At 41.6% G+C, this 22,227-nt stretch overlaps 1 protein-coding gene across 8 annotated transcripts in view; it reads left to right on the top strand.

Annotated features, from left to right (window-relative positions):
- Positions 1-21,479, top strand: part of ANKRD28 (ankyrin repeat domain 28) — a 216,346-nt gene extending 194,867 nt beyond the window's left edge. For all 8 annotated transcript variants that reach the window (XM_061425045.1, XM_061425064.1, XM_061425081.1 and 5 more), the window contains 10 exons: positions 518-605; positions 845-962; positions 2,067-2,286; positions 8,581-8,668; positions 8,758-8,841; positions 9,967-10,112; positions 10,726-10,808; positions 11,263-11,345; positions 12,295-12,386; positions 19,571-21,479. In XM_061425045.1, coding sequence (XP_061281029.1) covers positions 518-605; positions 845-962; positions 2,067-2,286; positions 8,581-8,668; positions 8,758-8,841; positions 9,967-10,112; positions 10,726-10,808; positions 11,263-11,345; positions 12,295-12,386; positions 19,571-19,857 — 1,289 coding nt within the window. In that variant the 3' untranslated portion in view covers positions 19,858-21,479. The remainder of the gene's footprint in view (positions 1-517; positions 606-844; positions 963-2,066; positions 2,287-8,580; positions 8,669-8,757; positions 8,842-9,966; positions 10,113-10,725; positions 10,809-11,262; positions 11,346-12,294; positions 12,387-19,570) is intronic.
- Positions 21,480-22,227: the final 748 nt, after the last annotated feature.

The following is a 22,227-nucleotide window of genomic DNA, read 5'->3' as shown; positions in this document are numbered from 1 at the left end:
TCAAGACCGTTATAGGTGAAGGAGTCCTAGTCAGGTATTTTTCTCATCCCCATACACTATGCGCTCGTCAGTACCTAGCTGCTGTGTACTGAGTGTCAGTGTCAGTGAATCAGTTTAAAAAAAGATGGGACTAAACCGAATTTCCTTGAAGCATCACAAGGAGCACATCTAAAATCAGGAAAAAAGGAGAACTTTCACTATCAGGGATAACAATATTTCCCAGATGCCCTTCAGACTTCTGAACGTCTCAGCGGGCAGAGCTTGAAACCAGCCATTGGCAAAGGAGAATGTGACTGACCTGTCTGATTGTGGTGTCACCCCGTGTCTGGAGGCAGGCTGCCCTTCCAAAGTACATTGCCACCACCGGAGCGCGAAATCACATGAGCATTTTCTTTCTTGTTAAACTCAGTGAATAGTCTAAAATTATATCAAGAAAATGTGGTTTAAGATGGACATTTTCTACTTTATCATTATATATGTATATATAATTGCTGAAAGTTGTAAATATCCCTTACAGCAACAAATGGTCATTCGGAATGCTTACGGCTACTAATAGGAAATGCCGAACCACAGAATGCAGTAGATATTCAAGATGGAAATGGACAGTAAGTTTTCATCATTTTTTTAATTAGTTTTAGGATCTAAGACAGATTTTCCGTCTTCATACTTTTGCCCCTATTTTGGTAAGTCTGGCATAGTGTGTAACTGAGCAACGTCCAACACAGCTTTTTAAGTATACTTTAAAGCTGAGTCAGAGAAAGACCTGTTTAGAAAGCAGGCCAGCTCAGTGTGCTCTCAGGGGCGAGGTCTCAGTGGTGACGGGGCTGCTCCTGTCGTTGCCCAGGACTCCTCTGATGCTGTCTGTGCTCAACGGGCACACAGACTGTGTGTACTCACTGCTCAACAAAGGCGCGAACGTCGATGCCAAAGACAGGTGGGGAAGGACGGCGCTGCACAGAGGGGTAAGCAGAGCGTTCTTTCCTGAAGTTTTTATGACCTCATTTTACCTAAAACTGAACTAGGCTGTGTTTATATTTTTCTTCATTAAGTTTTTACCAAATAATCTTTACTGTTTCTTTCACTGTCTCAGTTTTTGAACTCTGATTTTAAGCAACCACAAAGCATAACTTAATCCAGAGAAACAATATTGAAACAAAATTTTAAAACCCTAAAATCTTGAATAGTCTTATACATTTTTTTTCTTCTCTTTCTTACACATTTTTATCTTTTTTTTTTTATAGAAAACTGATTTATATTGGAATTTTCTTTTCTTTTTTTTTTTTTTAAACTTTACATAATTGTATTAGTTTTGCCAAATATCAAAATGAATCTACCACAGGTATACATGTGCTCTGCATCCTGAACCCTCCTCCCTCCTCCCTCCCCATACCATCCCTCTAGGTCGTCCCAGTGCACTAGCCCCAAGCATCCAGTATCGAACCTGGACTGGCAACTCGTTTCTTACATGATATTTTACATGTTTCAATGTCATTCTCCCAAATCTTCCCACCCTCTCCCTCTCCCACAGAGTCCATAAGACTGTTCTATACATCAGTGTCTCTTTTGCTGTCTCGTACACCGGGTTATTGTTACCATCTTTCTAAATTCCATATATATGCGTTAGTATACTGTATTTATGCTTTTCCTTCTGGCTTACTTCACTCTGTATAATAGGCTCCAGTTTCATCCACCTCATTAGAACTGATTCAAATGTATTCTTTTTAATGGCTGAGTAATACTCCATTGTGTATATGTACCATAGCTTTCTTATCCATTCATCTGCTGATGGACATCTAGGTTGCTTCCATGTCCTGGCTACCTTTGAAATATTTTCATTCAATTAAAAGGCCCTTTTTCCTAGTTTTCATATTACTCTTATTTTGAAAAAATCACCACTGTAACTAAATTCTCAAGCCACTTTCAAAAAAAAGTACTCAAAATATGATAAATGCCTTGACTGGTGAGAAGACATGGGGAATACAGACTTTAAAATTCCTAATTAGCTACCATTGGCATGTAGTACCCAACATAGTGTATTCAATGGCATGCAAAAATTTTCTTTTCAGGCAGTCACAGGCCATGAAGAGTGTGTGGATGCATTACTTCAACATGGTGCTAACTGCTTATTTCGAGATAGCAGGGGCCGGACACCAATACACTTGTCAGCTGCCTGTGGACACATTGGTGTTCTTGGAGCCCTTCTGCAGTCAGCAGCATCTATGGATGCAAACCCAGCCATGGTGGACAATCACGGATACACAGCACTTCACTGGGCCTGCTACAATGGTTAAGTACACAGACAGACCCGCATCCCCTGCCCACTGTGTTGTATACCACAGAGAGACAGCTAACTGTTACACATTCTGACTTCCATGAGAATGGATCAAATTCTAGACTGGAATCTGCATATGTTTTCTGAGCACTCTGCAAGTTAAGATCCTTATATCAACAGTAACATGTATGTTCAACATTTTAAGAGAATGAAGTCCTAGTAGAATAGATCGTAGAAGCAGAAACTAGAAACTTTCACAGTGAAGTGAACTTGGCTTCATGGTTATGACAGACTGACTTTTAGCCTGCGGGAGAATAATTGTCGCCATTAGTCCTTTTACAGGTAATCTCACCAAAGGTCAGTGAGAGAAATATAAAGCTATTTTTAAAGGACAGGTGTTAAAAACAGGATTGGCTTTTGAAATGTCACTAAAATAATTTAAGTAACAGCACGTTGAGAGATTTGCTCATCTTAGATAACAGTTGACTATGTTACGTATAGTGTAAAACATCAGTTCTGTCAAAGTGTGTGCTTAGGGTATTATCAAGGATATGAAGGATTTTTTATTTGTTGTTTTGAATCTCAATGTAGCATTCAGGTTATTGTTAGTCATAAGAACATATCTACAAAACTAGCTGACAATTCTAACAACTTTCCCTCAAAATGTACAGAAAATAGAAATTACCTGTTTATGTAATATCCACTTGCTTAAAAAAAATATGGTGGCTGTTCTAAACTTCAGCTAATTGCCTTGCCACAGAGGAGGCATCTATCTTTTTGTAATAAACTGTTTCACATGATTCTTTTACTGGGAACCATTTTGAGAAATAATTGTTGAGTTGCAGTAAAAGAGGAGAAACACGAATCTTGCAAAGTTATATTAATAATTTAATCAAACATTTTCATGAGCATTTTCTAGATACACTATTTTAATTTTCATATTAATCCTTGTATCAGAATTGAGAGCTCTGTTCTTTTCTTCTGAGAAAGATTGCTTTCTTCTTGAGGATTGGCCACATTTGGTCATTTTGCAACTCTGAGTACTGACTGTTGTTGTTGTTGTTTAGTCACTCAGTCATATGTGACTCTGCAGCCCCGTGGACTGCAGCACGCCAGGCCTCCCTGTCCATCACCATCTCCTGGAGCTGGCTCAAAGTCGTGTCCATTGAGTCAGTGATGCCATCCAGCCATCTAATCCTCTGTCTTCCCCTTCTCCCACCTTCAATCTTTCCCAGTGTCAGGGTCTTTTCTAATGAGTCAGCTTTTCGCATCAGGTGGCCAAAGTATTTGAGCTTCAACTTCAGCATCAGTCCTTCCAGTGAATATTCAGGGTTGATTTCCTTAAGGATTAACTGGTTTGATCTCTTTGCAGTGCAAGGAACTCTGAAGAGTCTTCTCCAGCACCACAGTTCAAACGTATCAGTTCTTTGATGCTCAGCCTTCTTTATGGTCCAACTCTCACATCCATACCTGACTATTGGAAAAACTATAGCTCTGACTAGACAGACCTTTGTTGGCAAAGTAATGTATCTGCTTTTTAATATACTGTCTAGGTTTGTCATAGCTTTTCTTCCAAGAAGCAAGCATCTTTTACTCTCATGGCTGCAGTCACCATCTGCAGTGAGTTTGGAGCCCCCCAAATAATGTCTGTCACTGTTTGCATTGTTTCCCCATCTATATGCCATGACGTGATGGTACCAGATACCATGATCTTCCTTTTTTGAACGTTGAGTTTTAAGCCAGTTTTTTCACTCTCCTCTTTCACCTTCATCAAGAGGCTCTTTAGTTCCTCTTTGCTTTCTGCGATAAGGGTGGTGTCATCTTCATATCTGAAGTTATTGATATTTCTCCTGGCAATCTTGATTCCAGCTTAAGCTTCATCCCGGCAATTCATGTGATGTACTCTGCACAGAAGTTAAATAAGCAGGGTGACTGTATACAGCCTTGACAGACTCTTTTCCCAATTTTGAGCCAGGCCTTTGTTCCATGTGTGGTTCTAACTGTTGCTTCTTGACCTGCACACAGGTTTCTCAAGAGGCAGGTCAGGTGGTCTGGTATTCCTGTCTCTTTAAGAATTTTCCACAGTTTGTTGCAATACACACAGTCAAAGGCTTTAAGCGTAGTCAGTGAAGCAGCAGTAGGTGTTTTTCTGGAACTCTCTTGCTTTTTCTGTGATCCAGCAGATGTTGGCAATATGATCTCTGGTTCCTCTGCCCTTTCTAAATCCATCTTGAACATCTGGAATTTCTTGGTTAAAGTACTGTTGAAGCCTAGCTTAGAGAATTTTGAGCATCATTTTGCTAGCAGGTGAGATGAGTACAGTTGTGCGGTAGTTTCAGCATTCTTTGGCATTGCCTTTCTTTGGGATTAGAATGAAAACTGACCTTTTCCAGTCCTATGGCCACTGCTGAGTTTTTCCAAATTTGCTGGCATATTGAGTGCAGCACTTTCACAGCATCATCTTTTAGGATTTGAAATAGCTCAGCTGGAAATCCATCACCTCCACTAGCTTTGTTCATAGTGATGCTTCCTAAGGCCCACTTCACTTCACATTCCAGAATGTCTAGCTCTAGGTGAGTGATCACACCATCATGTACCACGGAAAACTTGAATAGTTAAATATATTCCTAATTCAAAAGCTTAGTCAGTTTCATTTTTTTTTTTACTATACCAGATCTTTAGCCAGAGCAGATTTGAAACAATAAAAACCTTTGGATTTCAGCTCTTCCTTTGCTTTACAGTATAATTTGACATCTTACAAGTATAGGGAAAATCAAATAGGAGTAAGACATCTAGACATGGGAAATTTATTTAAGAAATCAGTGAGATAAAACTATTTTGAAGCAGACTTTTATTGTGTTTTTTTTTTTTTTTTTTTTGATCAGTGAAAATTAGCTCTTGGAAACATCATACAGTAAGGTATTTTTTCCTCGGGTAGAGCATTTACTTGTAAAAATATTGCTGTAACTGTCCTTTGGAGAGTTGGTATTTATTATTATAACATTCCTACCAGGTCCTTCTGGAGAACATGGTTTTCTTTAAGTGAGTTCCCTACTCTATCACTGCTGAATTTAGCCTCTCTGAGCACATTGTGTACAAGACAAAATTTTGCCCAAACTACATGCCAGGTTGCCATTTAAAGATCATAACAGATGTGTCTAATTTCCGGGCTCTAGTAGAATTGGTAATGATTCTGAATTGAGCTGGAAGGAATTAGATGTGTGTTGCCTCCATGTACAGAGAATGTAAAGGCAGTGTAAAATTAATACCATATTTACAGACAAAAGGCTATTTTATAATTTTGGCATTCTGAGAGTAGAATATGTTAATAGTTTTACTTTGACTAGTAATTGTACAGCTGAAAAGAAAATTGGAAGCACTCCAACAGAACAGAAAACACTCTCTTAAAATGGATTGATGGCAACACTTTAGAAGAGAACTGGTTATACATACTCAGCTTTAACATTCAGATTTTGGTTTGTGGAGTCATTTAGCCACAGAACTAAGAATATTTACATGATCTCATGTGTTCCTTTCAAAAATGTATCAAATTTTTTTGATGCTTATAAGCATCTTCAAAATATCCCTCTAAAACATAAGGAGACCAGTTTTCTCCTTCTTTTATAACCCAGGACACAAAGTGAAGGTTTTCAGCTTAACATGATCCAGCGATGACTGCTGGCCCCAGGACTCCCTTTTAGCTGTCCACAGTCTGCTCAGGCGGTGACTCCCACATCTTTCCGTTTCAGGACCTGTGGCTTATAGCTATTAATATTTACTGTATGGTAAATTAGGACTGAGAAATTTAAAGATGTTTATTTTAAAATAATAATAAATCTATTACATGTTAATATAAATAGCATTTTTATGAGAAAATAACTATTTAAAAAAAAATACAGTAGCAAATTTCTTTGATGTCTTGTTTTAAGAAAAGAATAGTTTGCAGTCCCACCCTGGAGCTCCCAGACCACACCTTGAGAACTGCTATCCCAGGAAAATAGGAAACCCTCAAATCAATACTGGACCATTGACCTTCACTACTTCTTGGCCATGAGTTAACATTTGGAGAGGGAGAGCTAAAGCAGGGTTTCTCAGCACTGTTGACATTTGGGGCCAGACAGTGTTTAATCCTTTGTTGTGACTGTCCTGTGCTTGCAAGAGGTTTAGCAGCAGCCCTGCCTTTTACCCACTAGATGCCACAGCACTTTGCTACCCCATCTCCAATGTCATAAGCAGAAATGTCTCTAGATGTGGCCAGATGTCCTCTGAGGGCTAAATTGCTCCAGGTGAGAACCACTAGATGAAAGAACTCACAGGTGACGGCGCATAACCACAGGTTTCCTAGAACATACTTTCTTCTCCTGGTAGAAACGATTATAGTGTAACAATTAAGTTGAACTGTTGTTTGAGAATGCTAGGGTAAAAGAAATAAAGCATCACTTTGTTAACCAAATATTAAGCCATGGAAATAAATTAAGAGGCTCTTTAAGAATCTACTTTACTCCTAATGTGGATCCCAAATGACTAACAAGGTAGAAGCAGGATGTAACTTTCCATCATTAACGCAGCAATGAGGGCGCTTTTACTAAAACCCTGCCTTTGACAATTGGGCTTAAGACAATCTGGGGTTTGGGTTTTCCCATTTTTAAAGTTGCTGTTAAAAACTGTGCGCCTGGGGGCTTCCCTGGTGGCTCAGTGGTAAAGAATCCGCCTGCCAGTGCTGGAGACATGGGTTCAGTCCCTGATGGAGAATATTGCTGAGCCTGTGCTCTAGAGCCTGGAGCCGCCTAAAACCCATGCTCTGCAACAAGAGAAGCCTTAACACCAAGACTGCAGAGTAGCCCCTGGTCTCTGCAACTAGAGAAAAGCCTGCACAGCAGTGATGACAGAGCACAGCCAAAAATAAATAAAATTGTTGAAAAAAAGAAAAAGTGTGGACCTGATACTTACTAGTAATCAGTTATTGCCCTTTAGCTCAGCAATATCATTTCCAGAAAATCGTTCTTGGAAATACAAAAGAAATAAATACTTTTCTCTTTAAGATCTGAAATATTTCATTTATAACATTGATGATTATATCACAAAGAAAAACTAGCAGTCACCTTGAAATCCATAATTATAGAGATTAAATCATTTATGATATGTTCTGATACTGTGACATTCTCCCAAACATTCAGCAATAGGATGTCTACATACACTACTATGAAAAGACATATAGTTTTTTAAGTAAAAAACAAGTTGCAGAATGTCCCAGTTGCATAAAAATGAAAAAGTATGTGTTATGTACATGCAGTTGTATATGCCTAAAAATGTTCTGGAATGTAAGGCAGTAGGTCCAGAGAGTAGAACTGGGTGTGGGGACAGGGACGTGTACTTTTTTTCCCCTCTAAACACTTCTGTAAAATAATACCATTGGCTCATTCCTATAACCAGAAAATATTTCAATTCTGAAGTTAATTGTGCTCCATAAATAGTTGTTCCCTGGTTGCTTACTAGTAAAGAACCTGCCTGCCAATGCAGGAGCACAGGTTCAATCCCTGGATCGGTGAGATCCCCTGAGAAGGAAAGGGCAGCCCACGCCAGTATTGTTGTTGCTTGGAAAATCCCAGGACAGAGAAGCCTGGTGGGCTACAATCCATGGGCTCTCAGAGAGTCAGACGTGACTTAGCTACTAAAACAACAATGTTACGTAAATATATATTATTTTGAAAGTTACACTGCTGCTGTTGCTAAGTCGCTTCAGTCATGTCCAACTCTGTGCGACCGCATAGACGGCAGCCCACCAGGCTCCCCCGTCCCTGGGATTCTCCAGTCAAGAACACTGGAGTGGGTTGCCATTTCCTTCTCCAATGCAGGAAAGTGAAAAGTGAAAGTGAAGTTGCTCAGTCGTGTCCAACCCTCAGCAACCCCATGGACTGCAGCCTTCCAGGCTCCTCCATCCGTGGGATTCTCCAGGCAAGAGTTCTGGAGTGGGGTGCCATTGCCTTCTCCAAAAGTTACACTATTTATATGTAAATAGGTCATTTCAAGAAATAATGCCCAAATAACTCTTAATTGGTCACCATGGAAAAAGTGAGACTAATTTTTGTCCCCCACAAAGTATTTGTCATGTCAATAATAAACTGCTGAAGTTGTACTTTGGATTTCAAAGTGTCTAAAACTGTGATGTTTAATGGGTTCAGTGAACTGAACTGACTACTTGTAATCCATGTAAAGCCTTTTTTTAATCTGTTGGGATATGTGGATATGTATGGACACCTCAGTATTTTCCTGGTATTTTAATATCTGATTCCCATTTACTTATCTAGGTCATGAGACATGTGTAGAACTCCTTTTAGAACAAGACGTTTTCCAGAAAACAGAAGGAAATGCTTTCAGTCCGTTGCATTGTGCTGTGTAAGTAAAGGCAGAATGAATCGGATTTGATTTGAATATTTAAGAAATAAAGCATAGCTTTGAGAGTGATCACCTTGTTACCTTCACAGAATAAATGACAACGAAGGTGCTGCTGAGATGTTAATTGATACATTAGGCTCCAGCATTGTGAACGCCACAGATTCAAAAGGAAGGTAGGAATTCAACCATGTAGAAAATTTCATCAGTTATTAGATTAATATGGGAGAATTTAAAGAAACCCCATTATTACCTAAAGGTTGGTTTTATATTTACAAGTATAAATTGTTGCAAAATCTTAATTATATTCTCATTATAAAAGGCTTTTCTCCCTTGACCAGGAAAACTGGCTAAAGATTTCCCTTTGTTAAAAACATACGTTCTTGTTGGGCTTCCCAGGTGGCGTGCATGATAAAGCACCTGCCTGCCAGCGCAGGAGATGGAAGAGACTCCTGTCAGAGTCAGGAAGAGCCCCTGGAGTAGGAAATGGCAACCCACTCCAGTATTCCTGCCTGGAGACTCCCATAGATAGAGGAGCCTGGTGGGCCACAGTCCATAGAGTTGCCAAGAGTCGAACACAACTGAAGCAACTTAGCACGTGCTTGTTACCCAAAGGCTCTTTGTTGTTATTGTTTGTTTTTTTTTTGTTTGGCTGTGTTGAGTCTTAATTGTGACAGCATTTTTTGTTGTGACTCAAGGACTCTAGTTGTGGTACACAGCCTCTGAGTATGTGGACTCAGTAATTGTGGCACACAGGCTCAGTGGGATCTTAGTTCCTCCACCAGGGATCGAACTCTCATCCCCTGCATTGCAAGGCAGATTCCTTTTTTTTTTTTTTAATGTGTTCGGTTGTGTCCAGTCTCAGCACACAGGCGCTGTGGCATGTGGGATCTTAGTTCATGAACCAGGAATTGAACCTGTGTTGCCTGCATTGCAAGGTGGATTCTTAACCACTGGACCACCAGGGAGTCCCCCTAAAGACTGTTTTTTAATAAAGTTAACATTTCTAATTATGAAGAGTCTAACAGTTGTAATAGATGACAGTATTTGGGGCCGGATTTGTTTCTTTCAAAGGTTCCTTTAATGATGTAATTTTTTTTGGCAGTTTCATAATTTACCCATTAGTTTACCTAAATAATAGTTATCAAAAATACAAATTTTTGTGGCAGGAATTAGTAAGCCTATTTGTATCCAGGCAGTGGTTTTATAGCCTGGTATGTAAATCCTTGAAAGTTGCTTGTCATAAATTAAGAATATACACGCACAGATTTAGCCCAGTCTTTGCATTTCTCTGTGGGCAGAACTCCTCTGCACGCAGCCGCCTTCACAGACCATGTGGAGTGTCTGCAGCTTCTGCTCAGCCATAATGCTCACGTGAACTCTGTGGACTCCTCTGGGAAAACACCTCTCATGATGGCTGCAGAAAACGGACAGACAAACACAGTTGGTAAACAAACCGCTTGAGGCTTTTGTTGTTCTAAGTGTGAATGTTGCTTATGTACAATATAGCTTCCACTCTGGTTCACTGAATTTTCCATTAGTTATCTCACCATTCCTCAGACTTAAACCCTTTTACCTGCCTACACTCATGTTTTCTTTTAGGCCCACAGTATTTTCACTTGCCCTCGTGTTAGCAGGCAGTGTTAGGATGGTCAAGAAGCCTGACTCTGGAGTCAGACTGCATGTGAGTCCTGGACCTGCCAGCTGGGTGGCCTCATGCCTCAGTGTTTCCATCCGTACAGTGACAAAAGGAACAGCACCTCCTCACGGGGTTGTTCTGAGAGGTGAATGCGTTACTGTAAATCTAGAGCACTTAGAACAGGCTGAAGTACAGTGAGCGCTCACAGAATGAGTGTCAGTTGCTGTTCTTGTCTGTTCCTTGTACAACACACACACACACGAGGATATAATGTAGACCTTTATTTTGCAGTGTGTTTTTGCACTTACGTTTTTGCCAGAGGGATATTTTTCCTTTCTGTCTTCATTTCTCTACAGTGAGTTATTAGTAATCTGAGGTGTATGTTCATATACAAAAGAGTTGATACAATTTTTCCTCCCAGAGATGCTGGTTAGCAGTGCTAGTGCAGATCTGACTTTACAAGATAACAGTAAAAACACCGCCCTCCATTTGGCTTGCAGTAAGGTAGGTACACATCTTAATATTTTTTGATTGTTAATATCGACAGTGGCATTTAAGGTTTTTCCACTTAACTAAAATGAACAGAGCTAGGGACCAAACCTGTCTAATAATCACTGGCATCAGATTTCTTGGAAAAAATATTTACTTATGTGTGAAGCACTATGGTACATGAAATTTCCAGTAAGCCAAGCAAGTTTTGGACCACAGGCTTAAATGTAATTATTGTCTGTCTCTAATGTCTCTAACCTTAAATATTCTTGTCCTCTTCTGTAACCCCATTACACCAATTCATGTTTGGATGTATATTTAAGACATTAGCCAAGAAAATGCATAGCATATGAATGGTGGTATATACATATATATATATAAAATACGGATGACGACTGGGGTGTATTGAGTGTATAAAGTTACCCTTGATGGTGCCGAAGTTTTTAAGAGTTATTTGTCATAATTTTAGGGTCATGAAACTAGTGCCTTGTTAATACTGGAAAAGATAACAGATAGAAACCTCATCAATGCAACCAATGCAGCTTTGCAAACGTGAGTACTTCCAGTGTCTAGTGTAAACCTTGGAACCTTTAATTATAAAAATGATTAATGGAATTCTTTTCTAATATGACTGGAATCTGTCACAGAAGCAATTAAAAAATAAAAAAACAGTTCTTATAATTGACAAAACTCATTTCTAAAATCATCATAATTAAAAGACATTATTTAAGTTTTTGAACTGAAACCCTTATTCTTGAAAATAATAGGTTGTTTGTCAATCCAGGTTTATGGTGAAAAGTAATACTATTCTGTGTGTTTTACAGTAACCAACTGGAATAATACACTTAACAACAAATGAGGCACAAAGTTTTACACATGTCTGTAGCTAGAGAGATTTCAGAAATAATCAGGCTCTTAATGTGAGCCGCCAGTCCTGGGTGACCGCCTAAATCCTGACCCAGCGTCTCCCGTTGTTCCTCACCATTTTCATTTGCTGTTCTGCTTTGAGACTTAGTAAAGAGAAGAATCTTACAATAATGTTCCCATTCAGGTCTCAGTCAGATCCCTGAAGGGTCCAGAATGAGTCACGGAACCTGTAAACTATCTTCAAAACCTGTTGGCACTTGCGCTGTTGCAGTTTACAGTTTTTATTGTTTAATACATGTGTTTGCCAACTGCATTTCTTAAAACAACTTAAGATTGCAGTTTAGTTAGTAAATCTTTCTAAACGTTGGTCTTGAAGGAAAGTGGCACGAGAGTCTGGTAGAAGTGGGAGCTGCTGATGGCCGGTGCTGGGTGCACCGCTGACAGGCGCTCTGGGTCCTGGCTCTCCCGGGCCTCGCTCCTCTCGTCACTGCCGTTGGGACCAGGGGCCTCCGGTTTGCGTCTGTGGGTCTCCATAGCCTAGCGTAAATGGCCTTCAGCAACCAGGGTAGAGAGTGAGCACACACACGTGTGGGCTTGCACACATGGATGTGTACACGTATTTTTTTCTCTCCAGACCTCTGCATGTTGCTGCCCGAAACGGGCTGACAATGGTGGTTCAGGAACTCCTGGGGAAAGGGGCAAGCGTGCTTGCAGTCGATGAGAACGGTGAGTAGCGTCTGCTTCCTCTTTCCCTAACCTGTTAGACGGCGTTGGCCTTTCAGTGATCCATACTTGAAGGAAAGGAGACTTGGGGATTTTTTATTGGTCAGAGAGGAGAGCTGGAGCTAATACTGACTGGGGCTTACCTTGTGCAAAGGGAACAAGGGAAGGAGAAACAGGGAAAGTCCATCTAACAGGTGAACTCCTGAGTTTCATGTATCTGTTAAATCAGAGTTGTGTTTGCCTGCTCAGTCACTCAGTCAAGTCCAGCTCTTTGCGACCCCATGGACTATAGCCCGCCAGCCTCCTCTGTCCATGGGATTTTCCAGGGGTTGCCATTTCCTCCTCCAGGGGATCTTCCCGACCCAGGGATCGAACCTGGGTCTCCTGCATTGGCAGGCAGATTCTCTTTACCAGCTGCGCCAGCTGGGAAGCCCAAATCAGAGTTAGGGTTTATTAACTTTGGTTTAGTGATACCACCTCTGTTATTTTAGTATTCAAAGAATTTGTTCTTTCAGCAAACATTTATCAAGGCCCTTACTTGAATGCCAGGTTTTATCAGAATCTATCTTCCCATCCATGTGCTGGGTGCTGTCCTCTGCCTGCCTGAGGCAGTCACTGTAGCATCTCTTTGCTTTGTGTCTTATAATAATGGCTTTTATAGGATCTCTTTGCAAAAAAACATCATTTCTCTCATCGTAACACACCTTTCATTACTCCCTCTGCTCCTGCTGTGGCCATATTTCCCTGTCCCCCTTTGCAGCACAGTTACTCAGGAGCCATTTCTTCCTCTGCTCCAGTTCTTCTCCTCTTTCTTTCTCCCTTGAATCCCCTCTGGTCAGACCTCACCCCCGCCACACTGCAGCACTGTGCTCAGCAAGACCACCAGTGCCCTCCACAGTGTTAGGGGTCAGCTCTGCTTTGACTTTACATCCAGAATTCGACACAACCGATCATTCCTTCCTTAGGAATAGGCTTCTAATGTGGAATTTAAATGTATGTGAAATACCAGATGTTAAGGTTGCAGTCTGCCATAGCTAGTGTCTGATACTCCCCCAAGTAGTCTCCACACTTTGCATTTGCCGCACACTGTTCCCTGGACCAGCAGATGCAGATCTCTTACAGCAGGATAAGGGTGGGTCAGAGAGAATGCACATGATGCTTATTACAGTGTCCTTCTTAGGGGTGTTCTTCATTCACAAATATCTGGTTCCTTGAATTAGTAACTGGATGAGGGTTTATAACTTCTTATTTTGTTGTTAAATAACTATATTTACTGGAACTGAGTATTTTTTATTTTACTGATTTTTTTTTTTTTTTTGAAGTGTGACATACAATGTTCTGTTAGTTTCAGGTATACCCATTTTTTTGCATTTTCTTTATGTGGCTTTCTGGACTCCACACTTTCTTGGCTTTCCTCCTACAGTACTATCTTCAGTTTCTTTTGCTAAGTTTCTCTCTCTTCTCCTCAACCTGTTACTATTGGAGGGCTCTCAAGTTCAGTACTTCATTCTTTTTGCCTTCTCTACACATCTACTTCTGTTTCATTGGACACTAAAGCCTTTGTGTGGTTCACAACAGACTGGAAAATTCTTAAAGAGGTGGGAGTATTAGACCACCTTACCTGCCTCCTGAGAAATCTGTATGCAGGTCAAGAAGCAACAGTTAGAACCAGACATGAAACAACAGACTGGTTCAAAACTGGGAAAGGAGTACATCAAGGCTGTGTATTGTCACCCTGCATATTTAACTTCTGTGCAGAGTACATCATGCGAAATGCTGGGCTGGATGAATCACAAGCTGGAATCAAGATTGCCAGGAGAAATGTCAACAACTTCATATACACAGATGATACCACTCTATTGGCAGAAAGCGAAGAACTAAAGAGCCTCTTGATAAGGGCAAAAGAGGGGAGTGAAAAAGCTGGCTTAAAACTCAACATTGAAAAAACTTACGATCATGGCATCTAGTCCCATCACTTCATGGCAAATAGATGGGGGGAAAGTGGGAACAGTGACAGGCTTTATTTTCTTGGGCTCCAAAATCACTGCAGACTGCAGCCATGAAGTTAAAAGACACTTTGCTCCTTGAAAGGAAAGCTGTGACAAACCTGGAGAACATATTAGAAAGCAGAGCCATCACTTTGCCAACAAAGGTCTATATAGTTAAAGCTATGGTTTTTTCCAGTTATCATGTCCAGATGTGAGAGTCAGACCATGAAGAAGGCTGAGCACCCAAGAATTGATACTTTCAAACTGTGGTGCTGAAAACGATACTTGAGAGTCCCTTGGACAGCAGGGAGATCAAACCAGTCCATCCTAAAGAGAATCAACCCTGAATACTCATTGGAAGGACTGATGCTGAAGCTGAAGCTCCAGTACTTTGCCTTCCTGATGCAAAGAGCTGACTCACTGGAAAAGACCCTGATTGGGAAAGATTGAAGGCCAAAGGAGAAGGGGTGACAGAAGATGAGATGGTAGGATGGCATCACTGAATGGACACGAGTTTGAGCAAACTCAGGGAGATAGTGAAGGAGTAGGGAGCCTGGCATGCTGCAGTTCATGGGGTTGCAAAGAGTTGGCCACAGCTTAGTGACTGAACAACACTTCCTACACTCACTCTCTGGGTGACCTCATCCAGTTCTGGGGTTCTGAACACTGCATCTGTGCTGAGAATGTGTAAGTTGTGTCTCCAGCTGCCTGACTGACAGCGCACCCTGTGAGTGTCTAATGCACAGGTCCAGATCTGGACTGCTGGCCTGTCCCCGCTGCAAGCCTGCTCTCGGCACAGCCGTCCTGGGCCCAGCTGATGACCGTTCCCATCCTTGCAATTGCTCCTTGACCCCCTCATACCCAGGGCACAATGCACCAACATGTACTATCGATCCACCTCCAAAGTATATTCAAGTATGTCCACTTTTCCCCGTCTACTACACCCTTGGCCAGGATCCTTTTAAAATACGTGGGAAGGGGCTTCCCTGGTGGCTCAGTGATAAAGAACCTGCCTGCCAGTGCAGGAGACACGGGTTCGATCCCTGGTTCGAGAAGATCTGACATGCCACAGAGCAACTAAGTCCATGTGCCCACAACTACTGAGCCTGTGCTCTAGAGCCTGGGAGCCACAGCTGCTGAGCCCACAGGCCGCAACTCCTGAAGCCTGAGTGCCGTAGGGCTGTGCTCCACAGTAAGAGCAGCCACTGCCGTGAGAAGCCCAACACTGAAGCCAGAGAAGCGTGTGGGGAGATGCTGCTCATCTGAATCTCAGTTTACTGATAGTCCTTAGATGATCTCTCGGGGCTGACTGGGTCAGCTCTTTCTGTTACCACTCCCGCTTGTCTCCTCGTCTTACCCCCTTGTCCAGTTCTGCCACGGCGGCTCCTCACACCATGTACATGATGGTGGATGTGCGTCATCATCTTTCTTCCGGCTTCCAACACTCTGCCCCCAGTGGTCTTTGACTAAACCCTTCACCTGTTTCCAGTCTTAGCTCCAGTGTCATCTATTCAGTGAATCCCATCCCGACTACCCTTCTTATACTACAGCCTGCTGATCACCCCCATCGCATTCTCAGTTCTTATTGCACTGCTCTATTCCTTCCTTTTCCTTCTTTCCACAGAGCGTATCTTCTAACATATGAGGGCAGGAATCTGTGTGCACAAATCTGTTTTGAGTGGTTAGAAGAGCCCCTGGCCACATCGAGCTCAGCGGGTGTGTGTAGGTGATGGTGTGCTGAGCAGTGTGCTGAGTCCTGCAGACACACCGTAGGGTCCAGGACAGCCAACTGCCTTGAACAACAGCGAGAAGAAGCAGGCTGTCAGAAGGCCCTTGAAGCAGTTCAGTTAGAATAAACCTAGAATGCCGTGAGAGATGTCGGGGAAGGTATCCCCCCCAAAGTGCCTTCTGAGCCAGAATCCAAAGGACAAGTGAAAATATGGGAGAAAACTTTCTGAGAGAGTGGCATATTTAATAGAGATACAATGCAGGGCAGCCTGAGTACTAAGTTACACCAAACCAGAGTCTCTTGGGAGAAGGCAATGGCACCCCACTCCAGTACTCTTGCCTGGAAAATCCCATGGATGGAGGAGCCTGGTAGGCTGCAATCCATGGGGTCGCTAAGAGTCGGACACGACTGAGCGACTTCACTTTCACTTTTCACTTTCATGCATTGGAGAAGGAAATGGCAACCCACTCCAGTGTTCTTGCCTGGAGAATCCCAGGGACGGGGAGCCTGGTGGGCTGCCATCTATGGGGTCGCACAGAGTCGGACACAACTGAAGCGACTTAGCAGCAGCAGCAGAGTCTCTTAGGTCAAGTGGCAAAGGATCTTTGTGTCAGACTAGGTGACAAGTTCACAGTCAGGGTGGGAGGAGGGAGTGGGCAGAGTACGGCAGAGATGTTGCAGATGAAAGAACGTTGATGTTTCTTCCCTCCCCAGGCTCCAATGAATCCCATCAAAAGGGCATTCATCAGAGCCTGGGGAGGGAAGACGTGGCCTGCAGTCTGGCATGGAGTGATGTGGGCAGGGGAGGGGAGGCCATTGTTTAAGATGAGAATGTAGGAGGAAGAGCTGGGTTCACTTAGGAACGTGAGAAAAGTTCACTGGCAACTCCAGGTGAGTAATTGGATATAGACGTATGGACCTGGAGCCCAAAGTCAGCAACATCTAGGTTGGACATAGAAATTTGGGAATCATTCGTTTAATACAGTCATGAAATCCGTAGAAGTGAGTGGTACCACATACTAAGATAAATTCAGTCTCACCTGATTTAAAAGAAACTTTCACTGTCAGCAAATTATATTTCTGGAAATAAGAAGCAATATAGATTAAAATGAAGAGCCTAAATTGCTAACCTATAGAAGATATTTGGTCACATTATGAGGCTGTACATCAAATAGCCAATAGATGATCTTTGTTGGTCATTTTCAAGGTTTTATATCGCTTTTCCATATGGAAAGCATAATAAACAGATGACAATGAAGGTCGCCTGTGACCTGATGTCTTCTTGCATACTTTGCAATATGAGATAGTAATCAGGGTCCAAAGTTGGCAAGTCATAGTAAGTACCCATCTTATTTTGTAATTAATTCTAACCTTCAGATTAATGATCCAGTTATAAATTGCTCCAGTAACAAGAGACGTTGATGATTTAATTAGACTCTGTATTTTCACTGTCATCTTTCCTGACCCAGACAAGTGTTTCCAGTTTGTTGCACAGATACTTTGTTGTGGTGGTATTGTTCAGTCGCTAAGACTCTTTTTTTTTTTTTTTTTTAAACTTTACAATATTGTATTGGTTCTGCCATATATCAAAATGAGTCCGCCACAAGTATACATGTGTTCTCCATCCTGAACCCTTCTCCCTCCTCCCTCCCTGTACCATCCCTCTGGGTCGTCCCAGTGCACCAGCCCCAAGCATCCAGTATCATGCATCAAACCTGGACTGGCGACTCATTTCATATATGATATTATACATGTTTCAATGCCATTCTCCCAAATCATCCCACCCTCTCCCTCTCCCACAGAGTCCAAAAGACTGTTCTATATACATCAGTGTCTTTTTTGCTGTCTCGTATACAAGGGTATTGTTACCATCTTTCTAAATTCCATATACATGCGTTAATATACTATATTGGTGTTTTTCTTTCTGGCTTACTTCACTCTGTTGTAAGTGAAACTCTGGCTCCAGTTTCATCCACCTCATTAGAACTGATTCAAATGTATTCTTTTTAATGGCTGAGTAACACTCCACTGTGTATATGTACCATAGCTTTCTTATCCATTCATCTGCTGATGGACATCTAGGTTGCCTCCATGTCCTGGCTATTACAAACAGCTATGACTCTCTGTGACCTCATGGACTGCAGCACAGTACATTTCCCTGTCCATCACTGTCTCCCAGAGTTTGCTCAAGTTCATGTCCATCCTCTGCCACCCCCTTCTACTTTTGCCTTCAGTCTTTCTCAGCATCAGGGTCTTTTCTAGCAAGTCAGCTCTTCACATCACGTGGCCAAAGTACTGGGGCTTCAACTTTAGCATCAGTCCGTCCAATGAGCATTCAGGGTTGGTTTCCTTTAGGATTGACTGGTTTGATGTCCTTGCTGTCCAAGGGGCTCTCAAGAGTCTTCGCCAGCACCACAGTTTGAAAGCATCAATTCTTCAGCACTCAACCTTCTTTATGGTTCAACTCTCTTTATGGTACATGACTATTGGAAGAACCATAGCTTTGACTAGATGGACCGTGTGATGTCTCTGCTTTTCAGTACTGTCTAGGTTTGTCATGGCTTTCCTCCCAGGGCGCAAGCGTCTTTGACTTGCATGGCTGCAGTCACCATTCTCAGTGATTTTAGAGCCAAGAAAATAGTCTGTCACTGTTCTACTTTCCTCCCATCTGTTTGTCGTGATGGGACTGGATGCCATGATCTTAGTTTTCTGAATGTTGAGTTTTAAGCCAGGTTTTTCACTCTCCTCTCACTCTCATCAGGAGGCTCTTTAGTTCCTCTTCACTTTCTGCCATTTGGTTGGTGTCATCTGCGTATCTCAGGTTGTTGATATTTCCCTGGCAGTCTTGATTCCAGCTTGTGATTCATCCAGCCCAGCATTTAAAGTCAGTCTTGTACTGAAGAAGGGAACATATACAGAGGAAACATTTGTTTGATTTAGGAGCTTTAAACCTAAAGCTTTAAACGTAACAGACTACAGAGGAAACCGAGGTCCCAGATGGATGATTCCTCCACTATCTCATAACTTATCTGCATCCATCCAAGTTTTCTCAGGGTTGGATTTATGTTTTTCTCAGTGGACTATGACCCCAAAAGAAGTTAAATGGTGGCCATGTGTTTTCATTGAACATGCATATTTTGAGCACCAGCTCATAGCCTCACTCACAAATCTGTGCACATTTAGGTTTCTCAGCATGTAAGTCCTTCCCTACAGAACTACAAATTAACGGTAAAACTCCCCCACCATTCTGAATGAAGTTTTACCAGACTTTCCCCCCCTTATTCTAGCCTGATAGCATCTGGGAACTTGGATGGATGCAGGAGGATGAATCATTCTAATTAAGCCAGCTTATTATATAAGCCAAGTAATTTAATATATGTCTGAGGTTGAAGACCAGGGTAGGTTTACTGCCTTTCTTTAGTGAAATGAGTCTCAGGATGAGTGATTTTTAAACTTGTTTTTAATTCCAGGCTATACCCCAGCTTTGGCCTGTGCTCCCAACAAGGACGTTGCAGACTGCCTCGCACTCATTCTGGCCACCATGATGCCTATCTCGTCAAGTAGCCCTTTATCATCCCTGACGTTCAATGCCATTAACCGTTACACCAACACCTCGAAAACTGTCAGCTTCGAAGCCTTGCCCATCATGAGAAATGAACCCAGCTCCTACTGTAGCTTCAACAACATCGGCGGGGAGCAGGAGTACCTATACACTGATGTGGACGAGCTCAATGACTCCGATTCAGAGACCTACTGACCGGCTGAGCCAGAGACCCGGGGAGGCTTCACACTGTGCTTTTTCAGGAAAAAGGCACTTTCTTACTCACATACAAATGCAACCTAAGAGAGATGGCAGAGTGCGCACACAGAAGAAATGATCACATTAGGAAGGAGAGTTGTAAAGGCACGTTTTATGGAAGGAACTTCCAGTGTCTTGAAACAGACTTGAGCAGAGGGGAACACTTGATGGCACAGAGCCTTGTGAAGCTGTAGGCTTCAGGTTTGCAGTGCCAGGAGTTATTTGGGACACTGCACCCTAATCTGCTCACACGAGCAACACTATCGTGAAAGAAGAGATAAGGACACTAGATTTCAATTTTATCAATAAAACTACAACTAAATTTAAGGGCAATAAAAGTTTGGTACAATAGGCATGATGTGCACAGCAAATTGCCAAAGGACCAAATAACTCGGGTTTTAGTAGAGCACCACTTTGCGGAAACTGGAGCGGGTGAAACTAGACATTATCCAAACCAAACTTCAATATTTCGGAAAATGAAGCTGAGATTTGGTTTTCAATGTTGATTTTTTTTTTTAAAGAAAACATCTGAAAGCCTTCTAATATGTATTAAACCATGAGAGAAAGCAGATGTATTTTTACATTTTTTTTCTTTTACATAAAAATTTTAAAATTCCAACTTTTATAATATTAGAATTGAAAACCAGCTGACTGGGTGCAGTCAGGGTGAAAATATTTGTGATGTAGACATGTGATAGATTGGGGTCAGACTGTTGATTGCCGGGTTTTGAATGGTTTAGGTTTAAAACTGAACTATTTTTGTTTGAAAATGTAAAGAATTTCCTCAAAGAAGGAAATTTGATAAAATCAGGAAGTGGATGATTTTCACCCTGTTGCAGCCGAGTGGTCCTGGGGAGTGGCGTTTTCAGCCTCACTACTTGGATGGTACACTTTCCTCACCTTTATGTCACCCCCGTGCCTCCACAGTGGGTTAGGGTATTTTTGTTGTCATTGTTTAGTGAAGAATCAAAAAGAAAAACTCCCTTGCTACTCATAAGTTAACATCATCAGGTCTCTTGGAAGGCATTTCTGTACTGGGCAAGGTTTAAAATACTAAAGCCTTTAGGTCTTATTCACATTTAAAGTAGCGTGTTTATAACATGCTACTGTTTAGGGAAAGAAGCGACTGCCAACCAGATTGGAAGACTGCCTTTCAAATAACAAAAAGAGGCGGGGAAGGCTGATGTTGGGCTTTTAAACGACAATTTATAAGGGTCTGCTTTTACTGTAACTGTCACCTTCCCAGTGAAAATGATTTCAATTACATAGGGGGTCTTCCAGGTCGGGGTAGAGTTCCATAAATTTTGACAAAGTGATTCCCAATTTCATTTTATTCTTTTTGTATCGTGAAACTGGAAACTTTATGACATTGTAAATTATCAGCTGGTTTTTCTGAATATAAAGTGTGAAAACACAGAACAGTATTTTGATCTATTTGATAATTTTGTGGGTTTTTGAAGAATTAATGAGCATGTAAATAGAAATAGTGACTGCTTGAATACTGTATTTACTTGCACTCTTTCAGTACATCAAGATTCCTGTATATTTTAGAGTATAATAAAACACAGATGTGAGTTGTATTTAATGCATAATGTATTTGTATCTGTGCATATTACTTAAAAATCTATAAAGTTTCTAGGGCATTGACTACTAGATTTTAAGCATTTTTTCTAAAATATTTACAGAAATTATAAATGTAATTGTCCATCTTTTCTTTATAGTATAAAGAAGTCATAATGAACCCTTCCTAATTATTAGTGGCAGGAAGGTGTTATATGCATTTTAAAGACAGCAGACTACATTTTCTTTTGTACCTTTTGAAAAAAAGGAAAAAAACTCAAGAGGATTCTAAAAGTATACATATGTGTACTTTCTCTTTCCTTTTAGGAATTCTCTTCTGAATTCCCTGAGGGAATTTCCTAGAGTCTCAGAATTGAAAGAGACCTGAGGTTCATCCAGTCTAGCCTCTTAACAAATGCAGGAGCCCCTTCGACCAGGGTGATCCTCCCACCCTGACACTTGCAGTGACTCTACCTCACCGGGCAGTCCACTCAGTTGCTGAGCAGCTCCAGCTGTTAGAAAGGTCTTCCTTAGGTGGAGCTGAGCCTCCCTCCTTCCCGGGAACTTAGGTCCTTGGGCCCCGGGTCCGTCCTCCAAGAGAACACGGAGAACCTCGGCAGGACGACACATGCCCTCTTCTCTTTTGCAGGCTGCTGGACTCATCTGCTGAAGCCATTTCCAGAAGGACTCATTAGACACACTGTTAGATTTACTGCCTCTGATGAAACTCAAGGTGTAGCTATAAAGTAACAAGCTGTTCTTAATTTA

Source organism: Bos javanicus, chromosome 1, assembly GCF_032452875.1.
Source record: "Bos javanicus breed banteng chromosome 1, ARS-OSU_banteng_1.0, whole genome shotgun sequence".
Taxonomy (NCBI): domain Eukaryota; kingdom Metazoa; phylum Chordata; class Mammalia; order Artiodactyla; family Bovidae; genus Bos; species Bos javanicus.
This window is presented reverse-complemented; position numbering and strand designations above follow the sequence as displayed.